Consider the following 14,111-nt stretch of genomic DNA (forward strand, 5'->3'; position numbering starts at 1 on the left):
AGTTCAAACCATGACTATTCAAGGAGTATGCATGAACACTTATGGTTCATGTAAAGACATTAAATAAACTATTAGCAGTGTGTTAGTTCATACTCCAGACTCTTGGAAGCTGGAAGGATGACCTGAGCTTTTTTTACATGGCTCTCTGCTGACCATTAAGCCCTTTACTTTAAACTGGCGCAGAAGATTATTTTAATCTTCAGTGCAAAGTTCTGGTTTGGGAGAATGTTTCCTGTTTAAGACAGTATTTCTTTCAAGACAAAGATAAGAGAAGATAAAATAAAAAACCCTCTTAACAACAAACAGAAAAACCCCAACTGTGAAACAGTAGGCCAAACACATCAGTAGAAATTGGAAGGTAAAGATGTAAAATAACCATTTTTTTTCTTAGTATGATGTAGCATGTCATTAGCAGGCATTAAGTCAGTATTCAGGATATAATTTAGGAAAATGTCTTTGAAGGGGTCATACCTTTTAATGGGTCTCGTTCTGTTCTAAATGACTGTATGAGCAGCACTCCTGTGAACTTCAGTGGCAAGAGCATCATGCTGTAAAGAACATCTGCCACCTCTTCTTGTCTTTCTCAACTCAACAGTATGTGCTGTACAAGGCAAATAGGCTGAACAGAATGGTGGGAAGGTGCTTTGAAGATCAGCATAGGCTTCAGTGACGGTATCGAGAAGAGCAAGGGTAGAGTTTGGCCAGTGCTTTCAGGAGAAATTTTGTGAATATTATGGTGATGCCTCTGCTTCACTTCATAAGCTAATCACCACCAGGGATCAGGAGAATTTACTTGGTAGCAGTCCAGAGATGTCAAAGTGGAAGATGGGGCTTTTTGTTTTGTTTTGAAGCATAAGACACAGATCAGTGTCAAAGCTTGTTTTACAACTGGATGTGGTGCATGTTATATACTGTCTGTTTATGGAGTGTGCATGCATGCATGTGTATGAGTGAGATTCCCAGTTGGTTTAAATCCATTGTCTTTGGCAAAGCTGCGTGCTGTACACCATTGAGAATCCACTCTCTTGCTATTGATATATTCATTCTATTCTTGTTTTTTCAAATGATTGTGTTGAGTGGGCTACAGCTCATGAGGTCTCTTTTTTTTAGGTTTATATTTCCTCAGCAATAATTTGGTCATAAATAAGCAAATTTTGAAGATCACATTATAGACTAATGTGGGAAGATTCTAGGAGAAAAGTTTTGAATATTGATTGTCTCATTTAAAATAATAGTTCAAAAGAGAACTTGGTTAAAAATTCCTGGTTTAAAAAACCCCAAGCTTAGAGATACTTACTTTTTCATATTTTTTTCCATTTTCACTTGCTTCTATTTTGAGCATTTCATAACAGTAAGTATCATTTCTGCTTTAAGCTAGAGAGTAAAAAAAAAAAAGTGTGCTTTGGTATTTGTATTACTGGTCACTTGCTGCTTTTTATCATGTATATTGGCTGGTTTGTATGCATATTTCTTAAACCAAGATTTAAGATTTGCATGTTATCTTGAATTTGATCAATAACTTGAAAGGCTACTGTAGCCACAATAAGAATAAAAATAGCCTCGAACTGTTGAAAATTCAGCTTGGAGCACCCAAAGTGATAATGACTGCAATAGTAGTTTTGTCGATATTTATAAATCAATGCAAACCAGAAACTGGATGTTTTAATTTACTACAGTTTCAATGTAACTGATACCCTCAAGTTTAGAGCTTTAAGTTTTCTGAAGTGCAATGTTATTGCAGGGCATGCATCCAATTTTTAAGACATTATATAGATTGGAGACAGATGAGCTTTTCAGAATTATTTTAGGCCTATTTTGATTGAATGCCTGAGATGCATTTTCCAGTGGAAATTAATTGCAATGATGTGAAAACAAATGAACCCTAACCTCAAAATTAGCTGCAGGTTCCTGCTTGAACCAGTACTTAAAAGAGAGGGAGTGGGCATGGATAGTGACTGAGAATTACGATGACAATGTACACTTTGTTGGTAGAATAAAATTACCTTTCTTCAATGCCTCCTCTTTTTTGCTGTCTCTTTTAGCATGCATGTGTGTATATAGAGAGAAATTTCCCCATGGATCTGTGGCTGGATGTGAGTGGACAATGGCTTTTACTTGCTATCATTGCTTCCCTTTGCGTGCTGCTGGAAACCTTTGCAGGCCTGTATCAGCAAAGTCTCCCTCAGCCACTGCCTGCAGCACTTTTGTTGTCATGGGGCATTTCTGGAGCACACATTTCTTGGGGATTGTGCTAGGTGAATTTATTGGTAAATAGCAGCTACCATGATTTCTGCCCTTCGGTGTAATTTGCCTAATGTAAAAACTGCCTTTGTGATTCCTGTTTCTTTGACTGATGCTTTCAGTCAGTGGATATCTCCCAGTGAGAAGTAAGCAGAGAAGGCAGTGTGAATCCTTTAAATTAGAGAGCAAACAACATTGGCTTGGAGTTGATCTCTGTTGAAGTACAGCTACAGCAGTTCTTCATGACTTTGTTCTGTGTGCCTTGAGATTCACCTCTTCCCTGTGCTTCTCATCATTTGTACTAATATAGCTGTCAGCTGGGATTTTTAGCATGTTTAAGAAATGAAGCGTGTGCAAAGGTTCCTCCCAAGAAATGGCATATATTCATTTTGATCTTCATGAAAATTTGAAGGGAATCAGCGAAGTGGGTTGGGGGTGGGAAGAGGGTCACTGAAGATACATAGCTATTTGGCAGCATTAAAATATTTTTGCACCTGGAGATGACATGCTGAACAGATAATTGAGAGTACACTCTCATGTGTGTGCTCCTCTGCCCTCCTCCCCCATTGCCACCCACTGAAACAACCAGCAGCTTTGAGCGTATTTGGGGCTGTGACCATGGTGGGCTGTGCTAACTTTCCTCTAGGCTGTAGACAGAGGTTGGCACTGCAGGAACAATGTGCTGATGGCAGAAGTGCTTGGGAAGCAATGAGCGTTTAAAACCACAGAGTTTCTCCATGGTATTCTTGTTAAAGGATAGGATTAAGAGCTGGATTTTGGTCTGCCGCTGATGTCATATATCATCTAAGAGTTTTTCAGGCTTCTAATTTTCAATTATTTGCTTATTTCCTATTTTGTTTAGGAAGTCATGTAGAATTATCTTATATAATGCCTTTCTTAAAGATCTCTACAGTATATGTTACTTTTAGAGTATTTTTAGTGTTGAGTGTAGAATTTAAATCTCAGTAAATAAACAATCTCACATGTATATACATCTGCATACTGTCTTCATTAGTGACCGTGCTTTGCTAACCAGAGTAAATTCTGCTTTCCATAGTGGATATAGAAGACTTGTGTCTTGTCAGCAGGAGACAGAGTGAATCTGCCAGTGGCAGATGATGGACTGGTTTTCTCTCATTTAGGCTGTTTTCTTTAGTCAATCTGTTTTATAGCAAAATGGTAATCAAATCTCTGCTCCATGCCCAACCATAGCATTATGGCTGCATGTGCTGTGAGTTGTGTTGCCTCATGAACTTGAGACTCAGTAACACTTGGAGCCACTGTCTTTGTACGAGGTCTAGACTGATGAGCATGAATGAGAAACTCATGGTTACAGTTTTATTAGTTGATTAATATGGAGCTGAAGAAATGCGAAGATTCACATTAATCACCTTTTAATTAATGTTTTTTATATTTAAATGGCTGGAAGCTTCTTTTGGGGTCTACTTTGTCTTTTTGTCAAATACCCACAGCAGCTGTTTTTCTGTGGGGGCCTACATTAGGTAGCTGAACTGAATTAGCCATGACCAGAAACTGCCCTGCAATTTAAAGCCTTCACTTAAGTAGCATTCTTAATTTCATTAATTAATGCAGGACCCTTTTCCCAACCTCTTTGTGCGCAGCAACCTTTCCACTCTAACTTTTACAGTGTGGGATGTGAGGGCCCACGGGAGCAATGTTAAGGAAGAAAAAGTCAAGAGAGGTAAAGCCACCCAAAATATTAGTATAGCAGTCCTGTCTGCCTGCAGGCACATGAAGACATCAGCAAGTACATCTTTCTTAGACACCCAGGCAGGCAAACATCTCTGAAACACGGGGGCATGAAACTGCTGCCGCAGCATCCATCATCCTGTGAAGGACAGTGAAAACATGTGCTGTCATCTTTGACATTTTAATTGAAAAGAAAGCTTACACAGATTTCGACCTTAAGCAGTATGTTTATACAAGTGTATACAGAGAAATAATCTGTCAGTTCAGTGCAGGCTCATTGCTATAGGAGTTGGTTTAGTAGCTGAACAATCCAACATTAGCTCACACACCTTGCCTTGTTCCATGCCTCAATAATTTTTAGTAGAAATACTTTGCCTAGAGGCATGCAGTTATTAAAAAAGAGGCTCAGCTTGCTTAAAGTCTGGAATTATTAGCTCATGGTAACAAGCCTGCACTGGAGAAACTGTTGGTTCTTTGTTTTCATAACTTTGCTGTAATTCACCATCTTATTTTCAGAGACAAACTTCTGCATTGTTTGGGAAGTTAAAAAAAAAAGGAAAAAAGAAAAATAAATCACTTCAAAAAGAATTTTTTTCATTTTTATTATAAAGAGGGTTTACAAGGCTCTTTTATCTTAGTGTTTCTATTAAATTGCACTGGTCCAAATAATAAAGGTAAATAGAAAGACAATTTTGAGAACTTTGTTTTATCTCATTTCCAATATAGGCATCAGTTGGTAGTGAGTAATCAGTGAGAGCTCTCTAAAGAACATCTCCACCCTTTAAGAGTAAAACATGCTTTTTCTCCATCCTTTTTGCAACCTACTGTCCCTTTCAGATGCGAAGTTGTGAAGGTCAAATAAAATCCATTTGCACTGATATAATGTGTGTGTGAAAGGAGTTGCTTGAGCAAATGAGGGCTCCAGCACCTTTAGATAGCCCAAACCTGTCAGAAGAATTACTTGGTGTGATTCAGTTGTCACTTTATCTGGGTGCTGCAGGTAGGTTTCTTTCCAACTGTTTAAACTGTTGATACTTTTCCTCAATGAGCCTCAGGTTTTCAAATTTTCTTGATGTTGCTTGTCAGGCTGGAATCTTAAGCCCAGATTATAGAAAGAATGGTCATGTTAAAAAATGTTTGTGTAAGCTTTATTGCCATTATTATTCCTGGTTTTAAGTCAGCTGCCATTTGATATATTTGTGTGTTATAGCTACCTATTTTTTCAATGAAAAATGATACACCTTTATTTGTGGGGCTGCAAAATTATTTGTTTTCCTGAAGAACTAAGCTTGGTTCTGTCTGAGCTGAGAGAGTGCAGTGAGAGTGGAATCAGTTTGACATGGTTGCTTACTTTTACTATCAAATCATATTTATGTTGCAGTTTTTTGGGTTTATCCCACTTTTTTTTTTTTTGTTATTTTAATACAAGAATGTGGTTTTATGTGGGCTAGTTCTTTATAATCCTTGAACCTGCCTTTTGCAGCATTTCCCTGTTTTGCTTTAACTATGCCATTATCCTTCACGTATCATTTGTGAGTTCCAGCTGTGTGCATAACACTGTGCAGAACATAAACTTCTCCAAGGAAGTTATAGTCTAAGAAACCCTTCAAGCTTTTCTTATTTTTCTTGTAATGGGTCAGGCAGTAAGACCCAGTGAAATATTTAGAGGGAAAGAAAGATTGAAACCAGCAGTTTCTAGGACCTGTAAGAGCCAAAAGGCAAATGTTAATGGATTTTGTGAGGCTTCCAAGGACCTGTTGGTCCTTGTACTTGTGCTGAATTTGCAGAGGTTCCTTAAACATGTGTTCAGGAAATATAGGTGGCATTAGCACAACTGGAGTTTCTAAAGGCATCATTTATCATTGACTAAACCTTTAAATGTATTTTGGCCCACTAAATATATGATAGGCCTGCTGATTTATGAGGCTTTTCTCCTACAAGCTCCAGTGAAAAGTACAAAATTTTTAATAAATTTTGAAGGCATTTTTCCACAGGGTGATAGTATTTTACTGTATATATATCTCTCCATTCTCTGCTGTTTGTTTGTTTCACTTACTGTTTCCCTTCATTTGGGTGTTCTGTCCTTGTGTATTAGAACAAGTGATCAAGAATGCACTTCTGATGGAGTTGCATTGTTTCCAGTGGCTTCTCTGCAAGTGACATTGCTTCCTCCTCGGTTGAATTGAGAAGTGACATTTCTTTAGTTTCTTTTGACTTATGTTCTGTATGATTTCATATCTGTATGCTGCATCTTGCTCCTTTTCTAATGCTTGTTGCTGAATTCCTTCTTCCTCTGTTCTATTATGTAGCTTGCTACTTTAATTGTGCCATCTCTTCTGAGACACTTACATGGGATTTCTCTTCACTTCTGAATCAAGCTTCTTATCTTTAAGACTTTTCCAAGCTTAGCCTTATCTTATCTCAGTCCTCCAGTTTCTCATTACAGTGTCAAGCATCACTTTCACTTTGCCAGTGTCTGTACCATCAGCTGGTTTCTGTTTCCCAGGCAGAAATCTCATCTTGTCCAACACTGGGAAAATACCTAAAGGTAAAAAATATATGAAGATACATGCACACACCATTTAAAAATCTCTACAGAAAGCATTGTTTTGTCTGGATGCTTCCCAAATCCTCTAAGTTATGAGCCACAATTTTTCCTTTCTAGAGTGTTGCCCTTCCTATGTCTTAGTCCTAGTTACTCCCTTCCTCTTGCAAACTTCTCGGTCCTGTCATTTCTGAGCATACCAGTTAAATAAAAAACATACAGAGAAACAAAAAGGCAACCAGAGTTGTGCCTCTAAATTGTCTCCAATTCTTTAGCATATTTATTTGCTTGTGTGTTCTGTCTCCCTCTTCTACTTTTCATCTGGCTTGTGTCCCTAGAATGTAAACACGCTCTGCATGAATTGTCTCTTATCTGTGTTTGTACAGTGCCAGGCTCAATGGGGTCCCAGTCCTGACTGGGACCTTTGGGCACCACCACAGTATAAATGTCTGCTACTGATAATAATAATCTGCCCACATCATGCAGATGTCTGAATTATCTGAGAAATACAAACAAGGATCTTTACTAGGTTGGCAGGGAGCCATGAATTCTAGGTGCCAGTTTTCTTTTCCCCTGACTATGGCTTGGCTCCCTGAAAAATCCTGGTGACACAAGCCTCCCACTTCTAGGAAAGCTTGGCTCTCTGATGGCGATGTGATTAAAACATTGTTAAATGCGGGATACAGCAGGTCAGGTGAGGTCCCTTGCAACTATGTGAGGTATTTCAAGTACTGGTCTGATACTTTGTTGTTCCTTGCCCTTGTGTTTATTTTTTCTTTCCTCCTCTGAATGACAGATGAATAAATTGAAACTAGACAGAACTGCCCTACTTTGGGGGTGGGAAATAATGGATCACAAATGATGCAAGCTCTAGTTAGACTGATAGGTTTAAATAATGACAGTGTGGATCAAAAAACAGCAGACAAGTAGCAAATGAGGCAGCCCCTCCAGTCAGAACACATTTCTCAGATTAAAACATCCCCTCCATGTCTGAATTATTCAAGTATTGAAGGCCCAGGACAGCACTTGGGCCAGGTACTGTGGCTGCAGTAGCTGCTGTTAAAGCAGCTTGCAGCTGGTCTGTGGAAACACATGCTCCAGGAAACTTACTTTCTGCAATAACAAGTTTAATTGTGACAGTACCTAGCTGTAAATGAGATATCAGAGGGTAGACTGCAGCCAGCTGTGCTTATTCTCAGTATGGTAGGCTACCTGGGGGCTTCAGCCTGGAAACCACCCAAACCACATGCACACACTGACGTCCCTTGAAAAGATCAAGGCTGCAGCATGCAGTGATTGCTCCTCATTACATTGATCATAACTATATCATTGCTGCCTTATTCACCTCTGTCTCCCTATTGCTTTTACTCAGTCTCCGTCATTTTTTCCTTGATCTCCAAGCTTCTTGGGGTAGAACCTCACCTCACCCACGTATTTTAAACCAAAGCTTCTAGGCACTTTTGTAATAAATATGTAGATACATACATGTTTATACATATGTATAAAAATGATGAAAGTCTGATCAATTGTGTTGTGCAATGGCAGTGTGGTACAGAAATGCCCCAGCCAGTGCTGACCTGACACGGCATATTTCCACAGCACAACCAGCCACCTATGGGCTGCTCCGGTATGAGGTGGCTAGGTCTGAAGGACCTATGGAAAGTCAAGAGACAAGTTCCTTTACTCCAGGGCAACTTGGTATACTTCTGGCCAAACTTTTTCTACCCCAGAGCTAGCTGAAGTTAAACAAATGGGTTGTGATGTAGGTATTCTTGATGACATTGCACAAATGTTACGTGCAGGGGAGTAAGGAGCAGGAGGGAGGTCATGGTAAAACCCACTGACCCAGAGGGCTTTGCCACAGTAGAAAACATTTCGCAGGGTTACTTTAAATAGCATCTGCCCAAATTGTCCTTGAAGACTTCAAGTGAAGGGAAGCCTAGTCTTTTAATAGATGAGTGTAATGTTTAGTCATCAGGCAATCCATTGCATCATATCAGATGGAGTATTTGGTATTAATCAAGGAGGCACACACTGAAGTATATATCCTAGATATTTGATTGCATTTGAGGAGTTATCTTTAATCATTGGGTAGAGTCATATGATGGAACATGATCGAGTCATCATGGCTTAGAAGGGTACCACCCATCTGTTTAAATGTTAATAAGGGTGACTCATGGTGTTAGCACGACCATGCAGACTAAGAAGAGCCAACGTGGTCAGTTACAGCAGCTTGGCTAATGTGTGGTATTTTACTAAGCCACTGTAACACTGACTGTCCAGGCCACATACACCCAAAGAGGCAGCATTCAAATGCTGACCGAGACCCCATCGTGCTCAACAGCAGGCTTCTGCTGGAACACAATAAAAATTCTTAGATTTTGGAAAATTTCCACAGATAGCCAGATTTTCAGTGGGGTTGAGCATCTGCCAGTTCTCTATATTTATATGTCCTTTATCTGTGAGCTGTTTACCCAACAGCCCTATTTATTTAGCAACACAAGTGCCAAGGAATGAAAATTTCCCAGTCAGCAATATTGATTGATAGGCTGCAGGCAGCACGTCTTCAGCATTTACCAAGAGAGGAGCAGATTCAGTATGTCCACCATTAAAAATGACAATTATAAACTCTCACTGACTTTCTTTGCTGCCAGATAGAAAGCAACAAGAAAAGAGATTGTTATGTCCTTGGAAGATATGTCTTGGACAATTTGAGTATCTCAGCCTGTACAGTTCTGTGCCATACACATTCCCTGAGCTCTATGAGAGTGAGTGTGCAGGAGCACATGCTAAATCCATGACCTGAGTTCAGTGTAGGAGCAATGGAAGTATCCATGAGTACTGGCCAGTGTCAGTTTCCCTGATATAGGGGGGTGGAATCTGGAGTGCGTTATGTAGCACTTTTATCGATGGCAGAAGCACTGCAGGCTTTTCAACAGAGGCTCAACCTTGAAGTGCAAGGCTTCTCTGACTGCTCTGCACCTCTTTTAAAAAACAGACTTAGGAACAGATTAGCAGGAGTGTATTAAGAAAAAATACCTGAAGAACTGAAGATTTTTTTTTTCACCTCTACCTAAGTGTAAAATATGTGCTTTCCCCTAAAATGAAAGCAGTGTTAAAGGTAAAACTGGGGACAGCAAGGAAGCTTCTTTGCCATTTTAATAAATACCGATAATTCCCTTTTGCCCATGCCCCATATTCCCAAACTCATTAAAGCAACTTTAGGGATTTTTTTGGCTCTAGAATATATAAGCAAAACCCAAACCATACAGTCCCTTGAGAATCACTTGCACAAATTGTATAGGTCAGGCCAAAATAAGTTTCTGTCAAACAGCCTAACACCTAAGCTTATTATAAAACTGGTGAATTGTACAAAGGGTCTGTATGTAGCGCACTCTCAGACTGAAAAAAGGTGTGGGGCACTTGTTTTACTTTGACCCCACTGAAAACTTGAGAGGTATTTTTATTGAATGCGTGGCTCTGGCCAGTGCAGTTCTCATAGATTCTGTTCCATAGATCTAAGTTTCCACACGTCTGAACTGGTGGACTCAGAGGGCTGCAGAGTGGGCAGGTGGGTGTACATCTCAGTCTCATTCCAGGCCAGGCAGGAGAGTGCACCAGTGCTTTCTCCTGGACTCCCCACTCCTGCTTCCCGCTGTCTGGTGCAACCCCACGAGTGTCCCCAACCAGGGCTGCAGCACGCTCTGTTCTGTCCCTCAAAGGGCCCACCATGGGGCTCCAGCCCTTCTGTCTGGCACATGCACTTCAAAGCATGAGGTGGAGAAGACCTGTTTGAGTTTGCTGTTGGCTGCTCTGCAGGGCAGTAGTTCTGAGTATGGGCCAGTGGGAAATGGACCCTGCTTGTGAGGCTGACTGCAGCCTCTGAAAATGAAACTGAGATCGATTTCATCACATTCAACCTGATATCCCCTCACTTTTTTCTTTTTGAAGGAGCACTGTATCTGCTTTTCACGCTATTTCGACGCTGTTCTGTCGATTTGTGAAGTCCTCATGTGTGAATGAGTGCTGGTACATGGAGCAGCTGAGTTTAAGTGGACAGTAGAATGGCCAGGGTCTGTGTATTTTGAGTATATTTTCTGAGCTCATTTTTCCTGCACTGCATCAATTCCATTTATGACACCTCTGCATCTCCCCAGGCTTAGCCATGTGCTGAGCTGACTGTAGAGCCGCATATCCCAGAAATTCATTCATGCTTCCTCACAGAAGTTCCTGCACTCTCTCACAGAATTGCACCCCACATTTGGAAAATGTTGTCTTGAGTTTTTTAAGGTGATATGAAGATGTAAGTACATAAAATTCCTCCATCAGCAGATAACCAAGGAGGAATAGGAAGAGCTCCTTGTCTGTATCTGAGATACATTTGTTGTTATTTTTGGGTTTCTTTCTTCCCCTTCTGAATAAGTACTGTATGTGTCCGGGAAGATTTTTAAAGCATCCTTCAAAACACAGGCTTTTTCTCTCCATGGAGAACCAAGACAAAAGGATGGGTTCAGTTGTGTGCAGCTGCTGAAAGAGGGCAGCTGAGGGCAGAAGGGTGGGAGGAGCAGAGTGTCTGAGCATGAGGGAATTGTCAGGGCAAGGATTTTGAGGTGGCATTTGTTGGGATAGAAATGTTTCTAGGGAAACAGAGTTGAAAAGGCAAGTGTTGAAGGACGGCAAGTCCAAGGATGGGAAATACTGTGGAGTTCTAAAGAAAAGGGGATTAGGTGGCTTGAAGTCTTGGTAAAAGAGAAGGAGAATTGTAAGTCAGAAGAAGGTGGTTTTGCCATGAGGCAGGCACCTACACTTTGGGACTCTGATGTGGTGTTCTCCATACTGGATGTCTGTGAATCCCATTGCCTTGGCCTTTTTGCACGTTGTTAGATAACTGGAAGTGACAGCTGAAGTTAGAGGAGGGTTGTATGTACTCATGGTTGCCAGTACCACTTGCAATTGGAGGGGTAAAATGTAGAGCCCCATCATCTGGTGTGACACAGTTCAGGGCAAGCAGGATAGTCTTACCCCTTGCTCATCTAGGGTTATGACTGTTTCCCCTGAGCAGGTCAGCCCAATTTTGAGGCTTTATGGCTAGCTGTGGATTCATCACTGAAGCAAGAGATGCTTCTGCCAAGGCTTAAATCAATGGTGATGTTTAGATGCTCTAAACCTCTTAGACTTTTTCCATGATAGGCCCTGCAGAGGTGCTTCAAACTCCCAGACTGCATCCTCTTCTCCAGTCTGTTACATACCATTAGGGGCAAATCTTCTTCCCAATAAATAGTATAAACCATGTGCTATACAGAAGAGCATCCTGTTCTCTGAGAATTTAACATACCTACTTGTATTGTCAATGTTTGTTGAGGCACTGTATGTGAAAACTTTATTTTCAAGCTTTTTGAAAGTTTGGAAAGATAGCAGATTACACTCACCCAAAACTTCCGGTGACTCACAGGTTCTTAAAAACTATAAAAAAACCCAAACAGCAAAAAACTGGTAACATAATTTCCAAGGCCACATTTTTAAAGGCTTTTTTCAAAGTGTAGTCCCAAAATTGTTCAATCCATTAATTTTATGATTCTTCTTTGTAAGTGGGCCTGCTTTCTCACATGCACTTTTCCCTATGCTGTACTTAAAAAAAAAATCCTTCTAAATCTTTTGAACCCCTTTTGCCAAAATAATTCACTCTGGTTTTTTGTAGTCCATATGTTTTGCTTTCATAAACTGCTTAATCTGAATGTAGTTTTCCTAATTTTATTTCTACTTTTTTTTCCCTATTTTTTGAGTCCTGGTGGAGTGCTAAGTGGTAAAATTAGTAATCTTGCTTTGGAACAAAGGCTTGGTAGATTTTCACAGGAGAGAATATCAAGAGTGATTTGAAATCCTCAATTTAGAGTAGCTTATTTATAGGTGATACAATTTCAAAATTAATTGAAGAGTGGTTAATTTTTTGTCCTAGTCTGCAAAATTATCATCCAGATATTTTTGTTTCTGAGGGCTTAACTTACAGCAGTGCACTAATGCCAGTAGATTTTTTTCGTTTGTCTGTAGAAAATCTTATTTCTACCATCTTTTGTTAGCCACTATACTATGCAGAGGTGCTCAGACTGAGGCCGGCTGATACATTCACATTCATGTTATATCAGATGAACTATACTGGTGCTTTAAGTGATAAAGAGAAGAAGGAAGGTGATTCATCTTCTTGAAAACTTTATGTTCCACTGATTTATGCAGGAAAGGACAAATCCTGGACTGGTTTAGCTGTGCCTGCTTGTCTGGAGCTGCCTGTGCCTACCAGTGGCTGGCAGGGTAAGGCTTGTTTTGGTCTCCACAGCCCATGACAGCTTTCTTTTCTTTTCCTTTCTTCTAGGCCTGTCCCAGGTTCTCTGTCTTCACTACTGCACCTACACAACCGACAAAGACAGCCTATGCCTGCCTCTATGCCCGGCACCCTGCCCAACCCTACCATGCCAGGATCTTCTGCTGTACTCATGCCTGTAAGTTCCCTGATTTGGCTTTTTTTGCAGGGTGGAAAGTAGGGCTGTGTTTGATTCAGTCTAAGCAGAGGTCAAAGTCTTCTGGAATTTGTAAAAACACAGTGTAAAAAGTTAAGAAAGATGGACCTTCTTTGGTGCTTCACCTTAGACTAGAGTATTTCTGATTAAGTTAATGGCATGCTAATTAGCATGAGAGTGATTAGAAGCAGTTTACATGAGACTACAATTTGGGATTTTCATACTTGTGCATGTCAGTGAGATCAGTATGTCTGTGCTGGAACAAAAAAGATTTTTCTGAATTAAGAAAAAAAAAAGGAAAAACAATGTACATAAGTTATGTCAGTGAACTCTAAGTGATTCTCTTGGGTGGGAGATAGCCAGTTAACAAGAAAGAAATGTGATTTACTTTTCTGGCCGTTAACTTGCACTTATTGAGAACTAGGTAACAATTGCTGCTTGTCTTTCACCATTTCTGGAGGGATTGGAATAGTTCATGTTTTATGGAAGCCAAAGGACTGCTTTACAATTGTAACTTCAAATTTTAAATTATTTTAACCTCTTCAGTAGAAGATATTTAGGCAGGTTAAGGGTGGAGAAGAGCAAGGACGAGATGGGGAAGAGGGGATAGAGAAAGAAGTTTTTGCTTTCTTTCACTGTGTTCAGTTTGCAAGACAAACCTGAGTGCAATTGACCATGGATGGGAGAAAAACACTGCTTGTTCTGGCTTTCCTGGATCAAGGGAAACACTCCACAGGGATACAAAATTCAGGTTCAGCTGCTATTTGAACAGTCATGAATAAGTTATTAATTATTAACTTGTCAATAAGGCTCTACTGGAATATTGATCAGGAAGTTTAACAAAAAAACCCTATAAGACATGTCATTGTGAGAAGTTTTTTTCTGGCATGATTGCCAAGGAACCTGAAATGCAACAAACATGCAGCAACAGTGTAAGTTCAGTGGCTTCAGTCTGCAGCAGGGGAGCCCTTTGGGGCTTGCAGACATGCAGGTGTGCTCTGGCCATGAGCCCTGGAGATATGAGCACTGGAGGCGAGACAGACCCTGTCAGCACTGGCTGCTCCTCCTGGCCCACAGCACTCCTCAAAGGGCTGCAGGGGAGA

The 14,111-nt window shown here is 40.3% G+C and overlaps 1 protein-coding gene across 2 annotated transcripts in view; it reads left to right on the top strand.

Annotated features, from left to right (window-relative positions):
* Positions 1-14,111, top strand: part of CREB5 (cAMP responsive element binding protein 5) — a 253,883-nt gene that overhangs the window by 169,797 nt on the left and 69,975 nt on the right. For both annotated transcript variants that reach the window (XM_066319349.1, XM_066319358.1), the window contains one exon: positions 12,864-12,990. In XM_066319349.1, coding sequence (XP_066175446.1) covers positions 12,864-12,990 — 127 coding nt within the window. The remainder of the gene's footprint in view (positions 1-12,863; positions 12,991-14,111) is intronic.

This window comes from Sylvia atricapilla, chromosome 1 (assembly GCF_009819655.1).
Source record: "Sylvia atricapilla isolate bSylAtr1 chromosome 1, bSylAtr1.pri, whole genome shotgun sequence".
NCBI lineage: Eukaryota > Metazoa > Chordata > Aves > Passeriformes > Sylviidae > Sylvia > Sylvia atricapilla.